At 36.8% G+C, this 20,287-nt stretch overlaps 1 protein-coding gene across 2 annotated transcripts in view; it reads left to right on the plus strand.

The window, feature by feature from the left end:
• C1H3orf20 (chromosome 1 C3orf20 homolog) overlaps nucleotides 1–20,287 on the plus strand; it is a 90,037-nt gene that overhangs the window by 31,101 nt on the left and 38,649 nt on the right. For both annotated transcript variants that reach the window (XM_074283822.1, XM_074283823.1), the window contains exons 6-10: nucleotides 1,155–1,388; nucleotides 5,868–6,020; nucleotides 9,058–9,178; nucleotides 10,383–10,514; nucleotides 20,057–20,177. In XM_074283822.1, coding sequence (XP_074139923.1) covers nucleotides 1,155–1,388; nucleotides 5,868–6,020; nucleotides 9,058–9,178; nucleotides 10,383–10,514; nucleotides 20,057–20,177 — 761 coding nt within the window. The remainder of the gene's footprint in view (nucleotides 1–1,154; nucleotides 1,389–5,867; nucleotides 6,021–9,057; nucleotides 9,179–10,382; nucleotides 10,515–20,056; nucleotides 20,178–20,287) is intronic.

Below are 20,287 nucleotides of genomic sequence, written 5' to 3' on the forward strand. Positions count from 1 at the left end.
TTGCAAATCATTTTCTTATTCTGAGTTTGTGTCATAAACTTCTCTGGCACCATAATAGAATTTTATGTTCATGTTTTGTTTTTTCTGATTGCTCATTTTTCTTTTCTATTTCTTTACTTTGGGCTTTATGTTAGAGCTGGATTCTACTCATCTATATGAGGTAAGTAGGGCAAGATGATTTTTCTCAGCTCTAACCCTTTATGTCTTATTGTTTTCACAGCTAGTTCTCTGGACCTATAAATTTTCAGTGTTTCTAAGCTGATGTGATCTGGGGGAAAATGTGGTCAGTGTCCTTCTGATCTATACTCTAGTTCCTACCCAGATAGAACCCCTCCTCCTTTATGACCACAACTCCTCCACCCTGAAACTGTAACCTGGAATGAAGTTGCCAAATGGCACCTGGTCCTAAACCCAGTGCTAATATAAAGGTCACCTATAATCTCTTCCTAACCAGAGTTTTGACCAGTGGATTAATCAGGATTTAATCAGGGGATTAACCCTTACCATCTCTGGATGCTAAGCATTCCAGATCTTTTATCACTGCCATTACTTTAAAGACATAACTACTATCACTTTTTCTGTGCCATGTTCCTGTCCTGCCCCGACTCCAGTGTCCAAAAACCTTTCCTTCTGCCCTCCCAAGCTATTCTGGATTGAAAAAAATGATTGTGACTTTTTGTTGGATATGTAACTTAGAATTCAATTCAATACATTTTTAAAAGTTGTTTGGAAAAGCTTAGGAAAAAATACTCATTAAACTTTGTCATCATGATTCTGTTCCTTGCATTATTATTATTAACGTAACTCATGTAAGCAAGATTTCTTAATATAATTTAATAAATATGTATTGAGTCCCTACTGGGTGAAAATCACCATGCTGTGAACTATGGGCCAGATCTTAGCTGTATGGATAGATCTGGGTTTGACAGGTTTGTCCTAATAGATTCAGAAAAGAATAGCTCTTCTTGCCATTTAATCACTGGTCATCTTCAGATCTTGTGCTTAGGCTAATTCTACTAGACAGTCCAGAAAACTTTAGAGTTAGCAAGTCCATGAATAGAAATTCAGAATGATCCAGTATAGGGAGTTGCACTAGGACCCTGTTTGTTGAGTTGAAACCCAATTGAATTTCACTCCCCACTTATTTCTTCCAGAGAAGCTGAAAAGAACTCATGGAAAGGGAAGAAATTTTCTTCCCCTGTCATTTTACACAACTACAGTGACAAAAAGACCAGTTCTCATAGTGTCCATAAAGGGGACTCGAAGGCTCGCTTACATTCTACAGCACGCCATCACACCGTTCCTCAGCAGCCTCAACCAGTGGATACCAAATGGAAGAAGGCCTTAAAGTTTCATTACACCTTCTATGATGGGACCAGCTTTGTTTTGTATCCTTCACTTTGTGGGAGCCTCCTCCACCTCACTTCAGATGCCCATTCTCAAAAGTTTTCATTTCATGGAAAAGCATTGATATGGATACTGGCTCCTAACTTAGAAGCATCTGAAACAATCTAGACCCTAAAGGGACCTGAAGCCTGATCTGAGCTGACAAATTAAGTTTCCCTGTGCCAAAAGACCAAATGCATCAACCTTCCCAGCATGAATCCAAAATCCTCCCTAAGGTCAAGAGCACTAAAATCTATATGTCCTTGAATGACCTTGTAAACAAAAGATTTTGTTTTAATGAACTTGAAAGTGAGTTGGTGGGATGAAGAAAACTAGAAACTATGTTCTTTTGGGGTTTAATTATCTTCTTGTAATAATCAGGTAGGATTTGGGGGTGGGTCAGGATATATTGAACAGGTAAAACACACTACCTAGATAAGATCATGGTTTGACTAAAGGTAGGTTACTTATTATAATTTGCCCACTTATCTAGTGAGGAAGATCACAAAGTGGAAGGAGCCAAAGATCTGAGTCTCTTGGGAAGGAGCAGTCTAGGGCAGGCTTGGAATAGGAAGAAATGCATATGATCTTGCTTTGGTCTTAAAAATTTTGCCCTGCCTTGAGAAGCCAAAGCTACTGGGTTTGGGATGAGGCTCATTTAGTTTAGTGCTAGCCAGTTTTATAGTTATATTTTACACTTTACTATTGAGCTTTCTTATTTCTTAAATTTTGTACATATTATAACACTTATTCTTTCCCTTATAATTATTCATCCATTTTCTCTCCAATCTTAATTATCATTTAAGTCTGAAAAGGAGTGAATGCCCAGATATTTCAGGTGGCAACACAATCTTGGGGATAATAAAAATGAGATTATAGGGAAGCATCAGTCTCCTAGAGATGCTTAGATGGGTAGAAGTAAATGGACATATATATGACAAGGTCTTTCTATAGGATATCCCAAAACTCTTAGTGAATTTTTAAGCTAATCAAACTGCTTAAAAGTGATGTTCGGTCATTTTTCAGTCATATCTAGCTCTGTGACCCCATTTAGTGTTTTCTTGATAAAGATACTGGAGTGACTTGTCACTTCTTTCTCCAGTTTATTTTACAGATGAGGAAACTGGGACAAACAGGGTTAAAGAACTTGCCTAGGGTCACATAGTTAGTATCTAAGATCAGGTCTGAACTCATATTCTTGAGTCCAGAACCAACACTGCACCAACTAGCAAGCCAACTTAAAGCTTTAATCAGACTTTTTGGGTACCCTACATGCATTGCACATAGTAGGACAGATGCTGAAAAGAGTATAGGTGAGCATGAAAAAAAGGTTAGCATGTAAGACCAGAATCCCTCTAGTGAGCAACTGAAGTTCTTATCTATAAAGTAGTGATCTCTGCTGAGTTCTCATAAAAATAGTTGTATTTTTATGTATGTCTGTGTCTAGCTTCCTCTGAAGGAGCATTAACCAGACATTTAATCAACTGTTACCCTCATTGCTCTCTATGACAATGGCTAATTTTACATGGTTATTGACTTACTTCATTTTTACTTTTAGTAAAAGGTCTTGAATTGGTTAAGATTACTTGGCAATTGACTGCTGGGAAAATGGGTTTTACTGTTCTTATTCAGGAAGGCAAGAACTGTTGTCAGTATCCCTTAAAAGAGTACATACTCCAAAGTCTGAGACTGCTTATGGGTAGCAATTAAGAGTAGTGACAATGAAACCCTGTCTCTCTGGCTTTCTTTGTGTCTCTCTGTCTCTTTCTCTGTATATCTCTCTATGTGTCTGTCTCTGTCTCTTTTTCTCTCTGTCTCTGGTCTCTCCCTGTCTCTCTGTCTCTTTCTTGGTATATCTTTGTGTGTGTGTGTGTCTCTGTCTCTGTCTCAGTCTCTTTTTCTCTCTTATCTCTCTGTTTCTGTGTCTCTGTCTGTCTCTCTCTGTATCTTTCTCTATCTTTATCTCTCTCATCTCTCATTTATGTTCCATATAGGCTGAAAGGAAAAATAGTACTAAAAACTAGCATTTGTTGTATTAAAGACTTGCAAATTGCTTTGTACATTATCTAATTTGATGGGGAAAAAAAGAAAGAAATGGCTGGCAAGACATTTGTGGGATAGTGTAGCTTTGATGATCTTTGTTCCTGAGTGGTGCTCCCTCCACCCACTCTTCCTCCCTGCCAGATTCCCTTCCTAGGGATAGTTAAAATAAAGCCCCTTCTCTTTGTTTCCTTTATCCTTTTCTTTCTCTTCCTTCCTCCTCTCTTCTTTTCTTCTTCTCCTCCTCCTCTTTCTCCTTCTCCTCCTCCTTCTCCTTCCTTCTCCTTCTTCTTTTGTAAAAGCATCAGAGGATCAATTTGATTAACTCCACCTACTACTCAGGGGCCCCAGATGCAGAAAAATAGAAAAATTGTCTGAGTTGGCTTAGCAACCTTTCTAAGGGCTGGAGGATAGTCAGGCAGCCAGGCTGCTCCAGGAACTTAAGCTCAATTTGGCCTTTTAGCCGAACTGGGAATTCAGAATTTAAGCTCCTAGTCAAAGATGTCACATTATTTCTCTTGCTAAATGAATCCATTCATCACGTTTTATTCAGCCTCAGCTTCCAAATATATAATAGTATATTAAACACAAAGGGCTCATTCAAGTGGGTTCCCCCTAACCGCCTGCATTATCATTTTCCAGCTCTTCACTGAATTTAATAGGATCAACTGCCCTGGTGCCCCATGAAGATGTCCATGAATTAGATTCATCTAAGCTAGCCAGGAGAGAGAGATGAAATATTAATAATGCAAATACAGGATTCTATCCCATCCAAGGTCTTTATTTGCTAACAACATTATCTACCTGGTTCTTGGTCCCACCCATGCTGGGATCATATAAAACCTGTTGGTTTGATAAAAAGGACTCAAACTTTGCTTTAGTTGTGACTAGACTGATATCCTGTCATCTTCCTGACTCTGAGCCCAGGTCTCTATCCACTGTGCCACCTAGCTGCCCTTCTTATCCTGTCATCTTAATGGTAAGCCCATCTTGTTGACCAGAAGCCATCAATTGGTGAAGGGCACTATAGGCAATTGCTTTATTTTTAATTTCTTTTTTAATTATCAAGCATTTTTTCTTCTCATCCATGTGGGAAAAAAGAAAAAAATGAAAAAAAAAAACCTATTTGTGACAAATATGCATAGTCAAGAAAAAAATTAATTCCCCCATTAACTATACCCCCAAATATATGTTTCATTCTACATATTAACCCATCACTTCTCTGTTCAGAGAAGAATAACATGGGCTTTGTCTTTCTTTAAGGAGCCCCAAGGCAGCCTAAGAAAGAGCCAAACTTGGCATCAGTTAGCACCAAGTTAGTAAGAATAATTGGTTAATTACAACTGAGCTTGATCTCTAAGAAGAAATGAAAAAAAAGGAAACTCTCTCCTCTTTACACAGTTAAAGAACATTGGAATGAAACATTACTTGTATATCATCACTCAGTTGGTGTATTGATGGTTAGTTTTATGGAGTTAATTTTTTCTTTTACTATTTTATTCTTTGTTGCAAGAAAGAATTCTTTGTTGTTTCTTTTATAGAAGAGGAGGGAAGTATATATATATATATGCATATATATATACATATATATTATATATAAGAAGGTAATAGTAAAATATCAATATATCAATTGGTTTAAAAGGAATCGACAGTATGGGATTTCTCATCCCCTCATTTCAGGCTCTTGCTTACCCATCCCAACATCCCTCTATCCTCCAAGGGCTTCCCAAGAGTGACTTCTATACTGTCTTGGAGCTTCTGTCCACCCCTCTCCCCATGTCACAACCACAGGAATGCCCAGAAATCCCCCCTTCATTATTCTTATCCATTTAAGTCATGTCTGAATCTATGACCCTATTTGGGACTTTCTTAGCAGGTATACTGCAGTAGTTGGTCATTTTCTTCTCCAGCATATTTTATAGATGAGGAAACTGAGGCAAGCAAGGTTAAGTAACTGGTCCAGGGTCACACAGCTAGTATTTATGTGTCAGATTTGAACTCAAACAGATGGGTTTTCTTCAACCCCAGCACTCTAGCCACTATGGTGCCACCCAGGAGCCTAATAAAATATACATGTATAAGCATAAATAGAATATCAAGAGAGGGACAGGAAAATAAGGAGCCCCCAATAATGGTGGCACCCAAGGCATTGTCTTAAATATATCCAGACCTGGAAGTCCTAAATTCTTACCTTTCTTAGTCTAATCATTCTCATATTCTTCACATAATTTTATTCCCTCTCTTTCACTTATAGATGAGGAAACTGAGGTTTGGAGAGATTGAATTATTTGTCCAGGGTCACACAGCTAGTAACTGGTAGAGCTGGGATTTGAATCTAGGCCTTTTGGCTCTAGATATAGCATGCTTTCTTCTGTAATTCATTGGGTCCCATCAAGCATCCTGAGAAATTTCTCTTTATTTGACTTGACTGTCCCCACCAGCTATCCTTCAGGAAATATTGCTGTGTGTCAGATTCCTACATGCTGCAAGGGAAGATATACAACTTGCATTTTCAATGATACCCCAAGCTTCTCCATGATAGGTCTTTTTACTGCTGAAGGCCATGGGAATGTACAGTATAATCTCAAGAATCGGTGAGTGGGTTATTAGAATCGGTGATATTAAGAACATGACATCTGAATGAAAAAAAAATCAGTATTAAACACTTACAGTGTACCAAGTACATGTTAAGTTCTGAAGATATAAATAGAAAAAGATGCCCAATCCCTATTTTCAAGGAGTGAATTTTCTAATCTGAAAAGGCAACACATAATGGAAAGTTCAGCTGCTAGTCAAGATGGAAGGGTCAGGAGTCCTAAGAGTTCAGCAAGGGAGTGGATTGCAAAATCCAAACAAACTTAGTGTCAGGAGGCTATAAAATATAGGAGTGGACATGTCATAAGGCCTGGAGGATCTTAAGAAGCAGTAGCAGGACAAAGGTAAGAACTATTGATCTTTTATCACAAATAATAGATTGTTGACTTCCATCTCATTCTAAACCTATGAGTCCTCAAATCTTCAGTTTCATCATTCTGTCATAGATTTTGAGCCTCAAAGGCCATACAGTTCAAACCATACTTTAACTAGAATCCTTTTTAACAATATATTTGAAAGATAGTCATCCATCATTTTTTAAAAGTTAAATTTTTCTTTCCTGATCAAAAAAAAATCTTCCTTCTTTCCCATCTCTATACCACTATCAACACCAATTGAGAAGAAAGTACAGGTGCAAACATATATAGTCAAGCAAAACAATTTTCTACATTTCTCCTAATTTTCTTTTTCAATTCTTTTCACTACATATCATTTCTTTTCCATTTTTCAGCTAGTACTTTTAATTTCATTTCTAAAAATATCTTAAACTTGTCTTTCTCTTGTTTTCTCTCTCCCAGAAATCCTGGTTGAACTTGTGCCCAAGCTGCATTTTTCTTTTGGGGTCCATTTCATCTTCTAGATTTATTTTTTATAATAGAATTCTTTTTTGTTTTTGTTTTTATTTTCTCCTTTTTTCAGACTATGTTCTCATCTTGGACTTTATGTTAGAAGCACACTCTGAGTATTTCTGAAAAGAATGTCTGGGATAACCTAACGTACTCTTGATTCCTATTGCTATTTTCATGGGGCATTGAGTGTTATATTATTCCAGGATCTTGGATCCAGTTAAGACTGAAACCTGCAAGATCTCTGTGCTCCAAAAATGATCTGATGAAAGGGAAAGTCTGATCACTTTCCTTCAAGTTCTTGATATGGGTTTGGCCCTAGACAAAACATATACAGGCTTACTTTAATTGGAGTTCTAGTAAATTGGTTCAGGACTCAATCATTATCTGCCAGCTGGAAATCTATGCTGATTCAGAGTGACAGAATCTCAGACTGATCTTTTGTCTGGGATACCTGCTCTGCTTATTCTTCTGTAGGCTTCAAGATGGACTGGGACCCTGATGGGTCATAGTTGCTTCTGAACTTGCTTCTTTGCTCATTACACAATTAGGACCTGCAACGGCTTCTCACACTGGAAAACCATAAGTATAGGCCCACTCCTAAGTCATCCTTGGATCTGTGGCCTGGAATTGGATAATTAACAGAGCTGCCAATTGGCACCTGTTACTATGCCTTATACAAGTTTAATCCCCTCTCTGCTGCATTTGGAGTCATTTTGTTGTTCTGGTGCACAGCCTCTGAATTGGAATGCTTTTGTTAATCCATTCTTGGTCTGACTCCCCTCCCATCCCCAATATCTATAGACCTTTCTGTCTGTCTTTCCACTCTCCACCTTTTCCTCCCATACATATGATAGACTATAATGGAGTCAGAGCAGAGTCTTGAATTCCATAGGCCTCCTTGTATTATAGTCCCATACTGAAAGGAAAAACTCATCAGAAAAACAAGACAAGAGATACTACCCCAATCTCTCAAGAAGATTTGAATGTCTCGAATCTTTTATGTGCTGTGTCCTTTGAAAAAATGCCTGGCCCTTCAACCGATAGAAGATAGAATATGAAAGTGAAAATGTGTTTTCTTTTCATTTTTTAATTTATTTTTTATTTTATTTTTTGGCTTTTATTTTTTTTATAGCTTTTTATCTATAAGATATATGCATAGGCAATTTTTCAGCATTGACAACTGCAAAACCTTTTGTTCCAACTTTTCCCCTTCTTCCCCCCACCCCTTCCCCCAGATGACAGGCCGACAAACACACGTTAAATATGTTAAGGCATAAGTTAAATACAATATATGTACAATGTGCTTTATTTTCAAGGCTTTTTTTGTGAGTAGTGTAGGAGAAATAGGGCAAGAGGCTCCAAACTTCATTGTAGGCTATGAATATAAAGTGTCATAGTCCATATTTACACCTGAAAGGAGCCTTAAAGATCATTTAGTCTAATAGTACCAAGTTCAAATAAAAAAGCAATTCCTGCAAACCACATATTAGCTTGTTGAGTCACTTTTGTTGTGTTCAACTCTTTGTGATCCCATTTGGAGTTTCTTGGTAAAGATCCTGGGGTGATTTGCCATTTTCTTTTCCAGCTCATTTTACATTTGAATAAACTGAACAAACAGGATTAAGTTACTTGCCCAGCTTCACACAGTAAGTGTCTGAGGCCAGATTTCAATTAAGATGGTTGTTCCTGACTCCAGGACCAGCACTCTGTTCCTTGCAGTGCCTGGTCAAGATAGACAGATTTTTGTCCCTGCCTCTCTGGATCTCTCAAGAGTTCAGGTGATTTAGAGAAAAGACCAAGGGAAGATAGGTACTATAAGCATTGTCTTATGCCAGAGGATAGAAATAAAGGAAGATGGTGGTAATGTAGTAGACATGTCCTGGAATCCACCATACCTTCTTCCCATTTCCGTATCACCCTGGTGGTTGGGAGATCCTGAGAGACAGAGTCAACCAAGAAAAAAATGCCACTTGTGTTAGGGTAAAATCCATTGGAGCATCTTCCAGGGCTTTTATCTCTAGTGACTTGTCCTTTTTTGCCTCCACCTACTATTTGTAGCACAGGGCTACATCCCTTCCCCCCCCACCTCCCCTGACACACACACTATTCCTTAGAAGTCATGAAAAGAAATCCAATCAAAATGTGTATCCTTGCTTCTCTCAGTTCATCCTTGTATGTTTTCTCCCAGCTATCCATGTATGTTTATGATGAATCATGAGGGTGGATGTATAAAAGACACTTTGGGACATACAGTTCATAAGTGGAGTTGGAATTCCAAGAAGCGGACCTTGATATCATTAGAGTATAAGGTAAGAGACCATCAATTCATAGAGTGCAAGTGTATATTAATGGTCAGGCCTGTGTAGTTTTCCCTTGCATTAATGGAGGAGAATTGCAGCTTTCTGAGACTGTTCTAGGATCCAGTAGAATTTAATTCATTAATTCATCTATTCAATCTGTCTATTCAATAGAGCCATCCAAACCCTATTAGAATTTCATTCAGAGAAGAATGTTTTTGCAAGTATCCTGGGCCCCATCAGAGAATTTCATTCATGTATGAAGTACCTACTGTGTACCCAATCCTGTTCTAGAATCCATAGAGGATACTATGATGAATAAGGCACAGCTTCTAATTTACCCATTAAGCAAAAATAATAATAATAATATAGAAATTCAGTATGTGGTTAAGGGCCAGAAAGAGGAATCTAGAAAACAATTACAACAAGAGTTTACTAGAAAGAAAACTTTGTAACTGGTCTGCCTACCTTCAAGTTTCCTAATTTTGCACCACTTATTCCCTTCTTCTTCATCCTGGGAACCCCTACTGTGCATTGCTTTTTTTTCAGAGTTGGAAGGGACTTAGTGGTCATCATCCTTGAATATTACTTGCATCCTACCACTCTGCCCAAAGCCTTCAGGTGGTCTATATATTGTTTCATAAAATATCATACTTTTTCACCTTCCCACCTTTAAAGGCCTGTGCTCTTCTTCCCACTTTGAATACCCCTCATCTCTGGATGGCTGATCCCCACCCATCCAGCCTTTAAGGCATATATTGAGCCCCACTTCTTCCAGAAAGGCTTTCCAGTCCACCATAATTTGTTTTTGTCATTACTGAACTCATTGAGTTTCTCATCCTTACCTAATAAACCAGAAATTGTCTTGTGTTACATAACAAGGAACTCAGTTAAAAGATATTTAGAAAATGATGAGATTTTGAGGACTCTAAAAACCAGAAGAAAGAAGAAAGCCATGGGGGAGGATGCAGAGAAGGGTTTATTTATGTTGCTTATCTTGTCATAGTAACAGTCCCACTGGTTCTGTAAGGCAAAAAATTTTCTCTGCATTTGGTCAGGAGCCATTTGTAAATATGTCACAAGACAAATTTCTGTGTTTTTCTTTTAACTTATGTAGAGCAGAACAATGAATCTTCAACAATTTTTATTTTATGACTAGGAAAGGACAATCAGGGATGATTAAGACAATAATATTTTCCCCATTTTTTTTTTACAGATGAATGAACAAATTAAACTGAAGGTACAGAGCCAAGATACTATAAGCCTCATCTTCAGTGCCCTGAATGACAGTGTGACTCTATTCCTTTCACCCACAGATTGTCCACATGGAGCACCTACTGACAAGAGGGTAAGATCATGAGATTGAGGCGCTGCAGGAACTTTAGTAGTCATCTAGTCCGACACCCCAAATTTTGACAGAGGAGGGCCAGAAAAGGGAAATGAGTTACATGAAGTCATACAAGATGATAACAATGACCCCTGTTGCCAATTTTATTGATCATTTCGAGGATTCTAATACAGAGTTGGTCAAGTCAAACACAACTTTCCAGGAAATTACTGAGGACTATACTGGGTTCATTAAGTTATATTTCCCCCTACCTTCTGCCTAGATATGTGTCCAGTGTAATGCATATAGTCCTGACATAAATTATCCTCTATGCTGGTATCCCTGCAGATTTGTCTATGAATATGATTAAACTGAATGTAAAGGGCAGCCTTGAAGGAAAAAAAAAAGTTTTACAAAAATGAATAATAGCCCAAAAGACTGAATTATAGTGGGATGGCTGAAAGAAATAGCCTCTTTCTGCCCTAATAATTCCTGGATTCCTTATCTATCCACTAGTCACTGCAGTGATAAGGGATTTGTCCAAGCCCATTATCTCCTAATAAAACTTCCCTGTGAAGGACTCTGCTCCTAAAAGAGAAAAACTAGAACTAAAACAAAGATTAAAATCTCAATTGATTAAGTTCTAATAAATTCAAGTATTCCTTAAGTATCTACTACTAATAGCTAGATTGGGTAGATTTTTCGAGATAAGATATAGTCTTTGATATCAAGAAGCTTATGATAGGAAAGACAAAAGACATATGCAGAAAATAGCCATAGGATGTCACAAGTCAAGTGTCCATGGTGTAGTACAGACTAAGCACATTTGGAATTCGGAGATGGAAAGTTTGAGATGATGCTCTATGGAATGAAAAAAATGCTGCTTTATTTCCATTTGGACTGAAAGATGAAATGGTCAAAATAGAGCCAAGAAAAAGGTTAGGATAGGGGGCAGCTAGGTGGCGCAGTGGATAGAGCACCAGCCTTGAATTCAGGAGGACCTGAGTTCAAATGTGGTCTCAGACACTTAACACTTCCTAGCTGTGTGACCCTGGGCAAGTCACTTAACCCCAGCCTCAGGGGGAAAAAAAAAGTTAATGGGGAGAAAGTTTAGGATTGCCTCTCATAAATTTCCAATCTGGTCAAATTCAGAAAACCTTTATCTATGATATAGTATCATAATTACTTTTTGCTACAGCATGTTGTGGTATGAAAGACAATTTTTCTAATACTGAATGGCCAAATAAGTTATGGTATATGAATGTTATGGAATATAAGAAATGATCAGCAAAATGATTTCAGAGAGACGTGGAGAGACTTACATGAAGTGATGCTAAGTGAAATGAGCAGAATCAGATCATTGTACATAGAAACAGCAAAATTATATAATGATCAATTCTGATGGTTGTGGCTCTTCTCAAAAGTGAGATGATTCAGGCCAGTTCCAATGATTTTATGATGATGAGAGCCATTTACACCCAGAGAATGGTCTGTGGAAAATTGTAAGGGTTAAAAAGCCTCTAGAAGCAAGGAATGCAGTTCAAGGCATGTGGGAGGACCTGAGGGAAGAGAGGTTCTGAGGCTCAGGCGAGGCCTATGTGGAGGTGGGGCACACCCCCATGAGGCGGTGTCTGATTCCAGGTACCACGCCTTCCTCCTTAGTGCTCTCAAAGCCTAGCATGCCTCCCTCCTTCTTCTTGGGCCAATCATATTATGCCAGGTTCCTAGAGGACGTCCCCCTTCTCCCATATGATCAGTGGGATATAAATATGTGCTATTTCAGAACAAAGTTCTCTTTCGCTTCACCCCTACCTAATGGTGGTCTGTCTCTATGGGATCCGGGTTGGTGCCCGAAGACAGGTAAGTGTGGCCTAGCCGTGCCGTCAACGGACGGGCATTAAGAGTAGCTCTAAGGGGAGCTACCAGGTTAGAGTAGTCCATAGGGGTGTAACAGAAAATGAATGTAGATCACATCATAGCATTTTCACTTCAAAAAAGAAATAAATTTTGAGGCTGCCCAGTATAAATATAAGCATTAAACCTAAAGTCATGCAGGTTTATGAAAACCTGATAGCAAATCCCACCCCAGACACATTAGCTATATGATCCTGGGGTCATATAACCTCTCAATGTTTTCATTATCAGATTATTGTGATAAACCAATGAGACAGTAAATGTAAAATGCTTTGTAATCTTAAAGTGTTATATATGTTATCCATTATTATCTATTATCATATGCCATAAGAGTTATAAATCCACGTCTTACCTGATTCCATGTACTAACCATACTGTGTTCCAATGTGTTAAAATCATTAAATTTTCATAAAATTTAGAAAATATTAGATCTCATATTCATATAATCATAGAATTACTAATAGGATAAATTCTGTCTAAAAGACACCTTTACTTTCAGATTACTTTAGAGACATTGTGTTAAAAAATGTTAGCATGAGAATTCTAATTCAAAATCATTTAATTTGGTTCTTCCAGATTTGGTGAGGAAACTGAGGTCCAGGAAGGAAAGAGATTTACCTAAAATCACATGGCTACTGACCTATTTCAATAGTTGTCACTTTCACTGTTTATATAATTCCTTGGAAAGCAAATTGATATAATAGAGAGATAGTTTAAAAAAAATATGAGTTCATGTCTTCCTCTGAGTCTCTCATAGAATTATTGTAAATAATGCTTTTTAGTGTTGGAAATTGCAGAAATAGCTACTGATCTGAACTCAATAGAGTGCTCTCATCATAGATCTGGATAAAAATTAAACAAAATAACAGAAATCTTCTTAATTAGAAAGACAATGTTGTTAAGTTGAGGCATAATGTCATTGGGGAGGGGTAACCTGGGGACAGCACATTAGCCAAGATGGGCTTATTGGCTTTACCTATTTACCCATTGTCAGCTAGCACAAACTATGACCCAGAAGGAATGAAATGTAGGAGGGACAAAAATGGAAGGAAAAGTTTTGAATATAAAATTAGGAATATGGCTTAGGTAGGTGCCATAGTAAGGAATTTAAAATTACCACAGGTTAATAATTTCATAACAGTGAATAGGAGTGGTGAGACTCATACAATTTCAGCACTATAGGCCTGGTGGACAGCTCCACCTATTGTTGCATAGACATCTCCCTACCCTCACAAAATTCACCCCTCCAGCAAGATTTAACTCAACAAACATTTCTTTTATGTGCTTTTGTGCTCTTGTGCTTTTGTCTGTTACTGGAATTATTATCCTTTCTGCATTGCAATCTTAGAAAAATAGCATCTTTGACTTCTTTGTTCTTCACATAGTCAATCATTAGACAATTCTATTTCATTTCCATTCTTTATGTCTCTCAAGTCTACCTCCATCCTGTCCAGTTGTCAACTTAGTTAAGGTCTCATGACTCCTTACCTAAATTACTATAATAACCTCCTACTTGGTTCCCTATACTTCTTGTCTCTTCTTTCTCCAATTCAAATTCTACAAATTTGACAGAATAATCTTCCTAAAGTACACATCTGACCATGTCATTTTATTGCTCAAGAATATCCAGTAAATCTTTATTGATCCTAAAGTAAAAGACAATTTTCTCAGTTTTGTACTTCATGGATTTTTTCCAGCCTACCTCTCCAAGATTATTTCACATAATGATCTTCATGTACTCTTTTGTGTTCTATCCAAAGTTCTTGACTTGCTGTTCTCCGAACAAGGCATTTTATCTCTTACCTTTCTATCAGCTGGCATGCATTCTTGGAATGTTCCCCCTCATCTCTCCTTCTTAGAATTATTGGCCTTTAATGTTCAGTTAAGATTCCACTTCCTATGAGAATTTCCCTATCTATAATATTTCTTTTCTTCCTCAAGTTATTCTGTCCAGGGTGTTCCAAGTGTCTTAGTTCAGTTTTAAGCTATTAAAATTTTAAACTGCATAGAGACTTTTAGAATCCCTTGAATTTATTTGCCTATATTTATGTTGTCATAGCCCCCATTCAACCAGTAGAATGAAAGATCCTTTAGAACTTTTTATTTGACATTTCTTACTTTACCACCATACCTTAAACATACTAAGTACTTGGTAAATACTAGGTAAATTGCATTAAATTGAGTTATAAATGGGAAGGACCTTTCAAATACCTGATTTTATACATGTTTAAACTAAGGCCAAAGGGAGTGAAGTGGCTTAATTAAGGTAACATAGAATTATAGGATAATAAATTTAAAATTGGAAAATATTTTAAGTGCCATCTTGGTCAAATTTTTCATTTTACAGATAAGAAAACTGAGGCCTCAGAGAGGCTAAGTGACATGCCTGGGGTCACATTATAAGTGGCAGAACTAAGATTTGAATCAAGGATCTGTGACATTAAATCTAGTAACAGAAAGGGGAGATATGACAAGGGATAGAAAGTAGCATGAGAAAAAAAACCTGGAATGCTAAATACATTAAAAAAAGGAAAGCACTTACTATGCTGGCTTTGGACTTCTTATGACTGTGTCCAAGTCAGAGCATCTAACCCACATTCCTTTGCTTTTTTGCTTTTCAATTCTCAGACTGGGGTTTATGACTTGTCAGCAGAAGCAAATATTTCTTGAAAGGGAAGCAAATGAACAATGGGTTCCCCTCCCTTATTTCCCCCTTTAAAAACTCTGTCACAGGGAACCTTGTTAAATGGCCTCCCCAGGCACCCATAGCCTAGTGAAGACCAACCCAGTTGGAGCAACAACGAAAACTGCCTTCAAAGCAAGCACAGCTTTAAAGGTCCCATAGCCTGGTTCTCCGCTAAATATTTATATGCAGCTGTGCTTTGGAAACTAGGCAGCTCGTCAATTTAAATGTTTTATTGGCCCAAAAAGACAGGCAATATGGGCTGTCCTATTGATGGATTCTTTGCTTTTTTCCCATTAATTGGTTCATCTTTTTGATTGTGCAGTGGATTGTAGTTCTAACAGTATCTCTTATTTCAAAGCTTACAGCTTTCTTACATTTAGAAATATTTTGTTTAAGCAGAAAAGACACTCATGTCTAACTGAGGGAGCACATAGTCAAGCAGATAATTTTTGTCATCATTGTAACCATTAGGGAATCTTGGATGTGATTATTGGTAAAGCCCTATCTCACAATAAGATTCTATGATTCTATATTATTATTTGATGAGGATCTTTCCAGGTTATTTGGTGTAGACTTCCCTCTCCCCTCCCCTTTCTGAGAGTTATTAATTCTTTCATTTTCCAGATCTTCTAAAGGGAGGTTGCCTAACTCTTTATCAGAAATGTTGTGCGGGGGGAGACTTATTCAGGCCTAGAGTAGATAATCCTTTAATATCTTCTAATTCCAAGATTCCATCTTTCTTTTCTTGTTCCTTCTTTTATTGAAGCAATGTGATAAGGTGGGTAGAACACTAGAATGGGAGTCAAGGACCCATGACTTCAAATAGACTTTGTTTTATCTCATGGGTGGGGAATTGGTGTCTTTGAAGTATAAGGTATAAGGTGTATTGTTCCAAAGAACAATAATGTAAACCCACAGGTGCCATGAAGAGAGGTATGATCCAGCTAAGCTTCAAAGAAAACGAAAAAGTGACTTTTGTTGAAAACTTTCTGCCAAACAGTATCAAAGTAGCTATTTGTCAACCTGGAATTAATCATATAGACATCTGTGGCCTAATGGAGGCATATTGCAAGACATGATGAAACTCCCAAGACTTTACAAACCTAATCAATGCTACTAACTATTGGCAGTTTGTGTGCAGATAAGTAATATTGCCAGAAGATCAATGGAAAGTGTAAGTAGGGATTCTAAAATCTTAGTAGAGAAATTGAAACTCTTTAGGTACAGGAGATTTCTCATGCTTCTACCCAATGGGAGACAAAGAAAGAGGGGGGAAAGAAGGGGGAAAGAGAAAAACAGAGACAGAGGAACAAGTAGAGGTAGATTTGGCTATAATGATTTGCTCTACCTCCTTCCTGACAGAGTGATAATGGATTCAAGGCACAGATTGAAACATTTATGGATATGGACAATGGTATTTTGTTTTGCTCAACTATACATATTTGCTACAGGAGGTTTGTTTTTCTTTTTTCTTTAAAATTAAACTTTTTTGTGGTAAAAACAAAATTTTAAAAATTGCATGGATAAATACTATGGAAAGCACTTTGGTGAAGATCAATGGAAAAAGAAATAAAAGTCACATTGACAGAGTATAATACAGACCATCTGAACAAAAGGAAAAAATAAAAGGGCAATTGAGAAAACTCACAAGCCTGGCTCAGAGGCATGATATGATATTGATAAGGGTCTTAATTCCCTGAACATTTGCTAGAACATTCGCTGTTAAAAGTAGAATAGCTAATAAGGATTGAGCTTTATACTAATTTCATTGTTCACAAGGTAGAGGAAAAGATGAAAAGAACTGCTCTTTTAGACTTGGTTTTGACCAACAAGAGAGAGGTGGCCACTGAAATGAAAATGATTAACACATTGGGGGAAGTTAGCACTTCATAATAGCATTATGTCTCTTTGTGACAATGGCAATGTAAATGAGGAAATGTTTGACATATACTCTAGATTTTAGAAGAAGAGACTTAAAAAGATTTACAGCAAGTATAAATAATTTCATAAACTAAATTTCTGTCAGGAAAGTCAATTTAGGAAGGATAGGAATCTCAAAAGAAGAAAATTCTGAAGACCCAAATAGAAATAATTTTGATGATGAGGAAAATGGGAAGTTGTCTAGAGAGACTGATGAGATTACAGTGATCAATCAGCTTGGATTTTAAAAAGATATTTATGGGAATTGGAAGCAAGATCAGGAATTGGAAGATGATACAAAAAAAATGTGACAAAGTGCTATAAGGAAATGTCAGGAGTACTGAAGCTCAGAATAACTTGGTGTTCCGGATTTCAAAAAAGAAAAAGGATCGATGCAGATTCCGCAAACTAAAGGCTAATGAACTTGGCTCTGAATACTGGAGAAACTCTAGAATGACTTATCAAAGAACTGGTTGATAAACATTAAGGGAAGGAAGCAGTAGACGCAAAAAGTCAGCATATCTTCTTTTAGTACAAATTGTTCTCCTTTTTCTATGTGGAAAATTCTGTAGATTTCAGTAAAGTGACCAACAAATTTTGTCATGTTATCCTTGTGGACAAGATGGAAATATATGATCTACAAGATCAAACCAAAGGAAAGTGTGAAAGCTATATGAATTACTGGTATCAAAGAGTATGACTGTACGTTGATGTCAACTTAGAAGGAGTCTTTATTAAAGGGCTGAAGAGACAGTCAGTCCCCATCTTCTTCCAATATTTATTTTAAAATTCAATGAGTTATTCTTTCAGAAAATTTTGAGTATCTGCTACATGTGAGAGACCATGTTAGGTGTTATAAAATGCTTAAACTCCCATCTTCACATCACCTTAAATTCTTCCAGCTACTTGGTCTTAGAAAATTCTATAATTCATAGCCCTTTTTTTTTTTTTTCAGGAGGGGACTATTTTTATAGAATCTGAGAGGATTAGCACACTTAGCAGTGGCAGGGATTCACTGAGGGATGCAATTATAATGTAACTTCTGGGATTGCCTCTGGATTCTAGCCTCATTTTCATCCAGCACATGGGCTAAGGGAATAACTATATATATATATATATATATATATATATATATATATATATTAGAAATGAATCATTATGGCAATTTTTAGTAAGATCTGCAAAGAAGAGGTGCAAATTGTTATTTTTCCTTGTAAGATGTGAATTCCTTGAGAGTTGACTGTCTTGCTTTTCTATTTGTATCCCTAATGCTTAACACAATGTTTTGCTTATAATAAGTACCTAATAAATGCTTTTTATTCAATCATTTATTCATGACTTGATAACAGCAAACTTCAGATATATATAGAAGAAAAAGAATTCAGAAGAATTCATAGAAGCAAAAATATGTTTTTCTTATTATTAGATTGAATACAATACTTGTTACACACCATAGTCATAGAAATTTATGGTTTCATATACAAAACTTTCTTATTTTCATTTGTTTATTTGAACATTTGCTTAGAACAATGTACTTTTAAAATCTTGATTTCTGGATGAAGCATATATCTGTCAACAAAGATTTTAGTTAGAGATAAGGAATAGAATTATAATTTCTTTACTTTAGAATTTCTGAGTTAGAAAACTCATTCTATTTAATAGAGATCAGCACCTTCTTTGCAATTTTATTAAAGGGTTGCAAATACACTGAGAGATTAATGACTTCCTGAGGGTCAGTGTCAAGACTTGAACCTAAGGCTTTCCTGGTTTCAAGTTTGGCTTCCTAATGATTACATCATACCTTTCTCTCCAGGATCTAAAATTGCCTGTAATTCTTCTCTGGTAAGTCCATCCACCTTAGAAGTCCTGTCCTCTAGAGGAAGGGGGTATTATTGTCCCTTCTCACTAAGAAAGGTAGTGAGATAAATCTTTGAGAATAGGCTAAACACAGCCCTTCTTGTATTGGCAAGAAACTGGAAACTGATGCCCATCAGTTGGAGAATGACTGAATAAGTCATGGTATATGAATGCTATGGAATATTATTGTTCTGTAAGAAATGACCAGCAGGCTGATTTCAGAAAGGCCTGGAGAGACTTACATGAACAGATGCCATGTGAAATGAGCAGAATCAGATCACTGTACACAGCAACAATAAGATTCTATGATAATCAATTCTGATGGATGTGACCCTCTTCAACAACGAGATGATTAACGCCAGTTCCAATGATCTTGAGATGAAAAAAGCCATCTACACCCAGAGAGAGGACTGTGGGAACTGAGGGTGGATCACAACATAGCATTCTCACTCTTTTGTTGTGGTTTGCTTGAATTTTATTTTCTTTGTCATTTTTTTCCCTTTTTGATCTGATTTTTCTTGTGCAACAAGATAATTGTATAAATATGTATGCCTAAAACCAGAAGTTCACTTTGTAACATAAAAACAATATTGCAAAGATAACTTTCAAAGACTGCTAATTAACACAATGACTAGCCACAATTTCAGAGGATTCTTAATGAAACATGCTACTCACTTCTAGATAGTGAAATAATATACTTAAGAGTACAGACTGAAACATGTGTATCTGTGGCCAATGTCAGAATTTATTTTGCTTGATTATACATGTCTGAAATTGTTTTTGTTTTCCTTTCTCAATGAGAAGAGAGGTAGACCTGAAAATAAAATAAAATTGAATTTTAAATATGTATGCCTATATTGGATTTAACACATATTTTTTTTACCATATTTAACATATATTGGATTACTTGCCATTTAGGGGAGGGGGAAGAGGAAAGGGGGGGATTGTAACACAAAGTTTTTCAAGGGTCAAAATTGAAAAATTATCCTTGTATATGTTTTGAAAAAACTTCAACAAAAAAAGAGAATAGGCCAGACAGTTTTAAGAGGTTATATTCATTACTCTAAATGCCTGTCAGTATGCCTTTGGTTCCTCTGCATCACAGAGCAGCTCAGGTTTTCTGCAGATCAAGATGAGATGTTGCTCTTGGCTAACAATGACAAGTATTTCCTCTTGGTCTTTCAAGTATTGTTTTAGACGGGGTCCTGAAGAAGGAACATCCAAGATGATCCGAGCACTGGTTGAGATTAAGAAGCGATTTCAGAAGACAGTGTCTCAATTTATGAATTCTGTTTTGCTGTCAGCGGGTAAATATCAAAAGAATAAAAAAGTCTGGCAGACAGGTTTTCTGGAGCACTCCCTTCCCTGTAGGTTTTCTGTAATTTGTAAAAGTACATATCATGCTTTTCCATTCCAA

The sequence above is a fragment of the Sminthopsis crassicaudata genome, chromosome 1, assembly GCF_048593235.1.
Source record: "Sminthopsis crassicaudata isolate SCR6 chromosome 1, ASM4859323v1, whole genome shotgun sequence".
Lineage (NCBI taxonomy): Eukaryota > Metazoa > Chordata > Mammalia > Dasyuromorphia > Dasyuridae > Sminthopsis > Sminthopsis crassicaudata.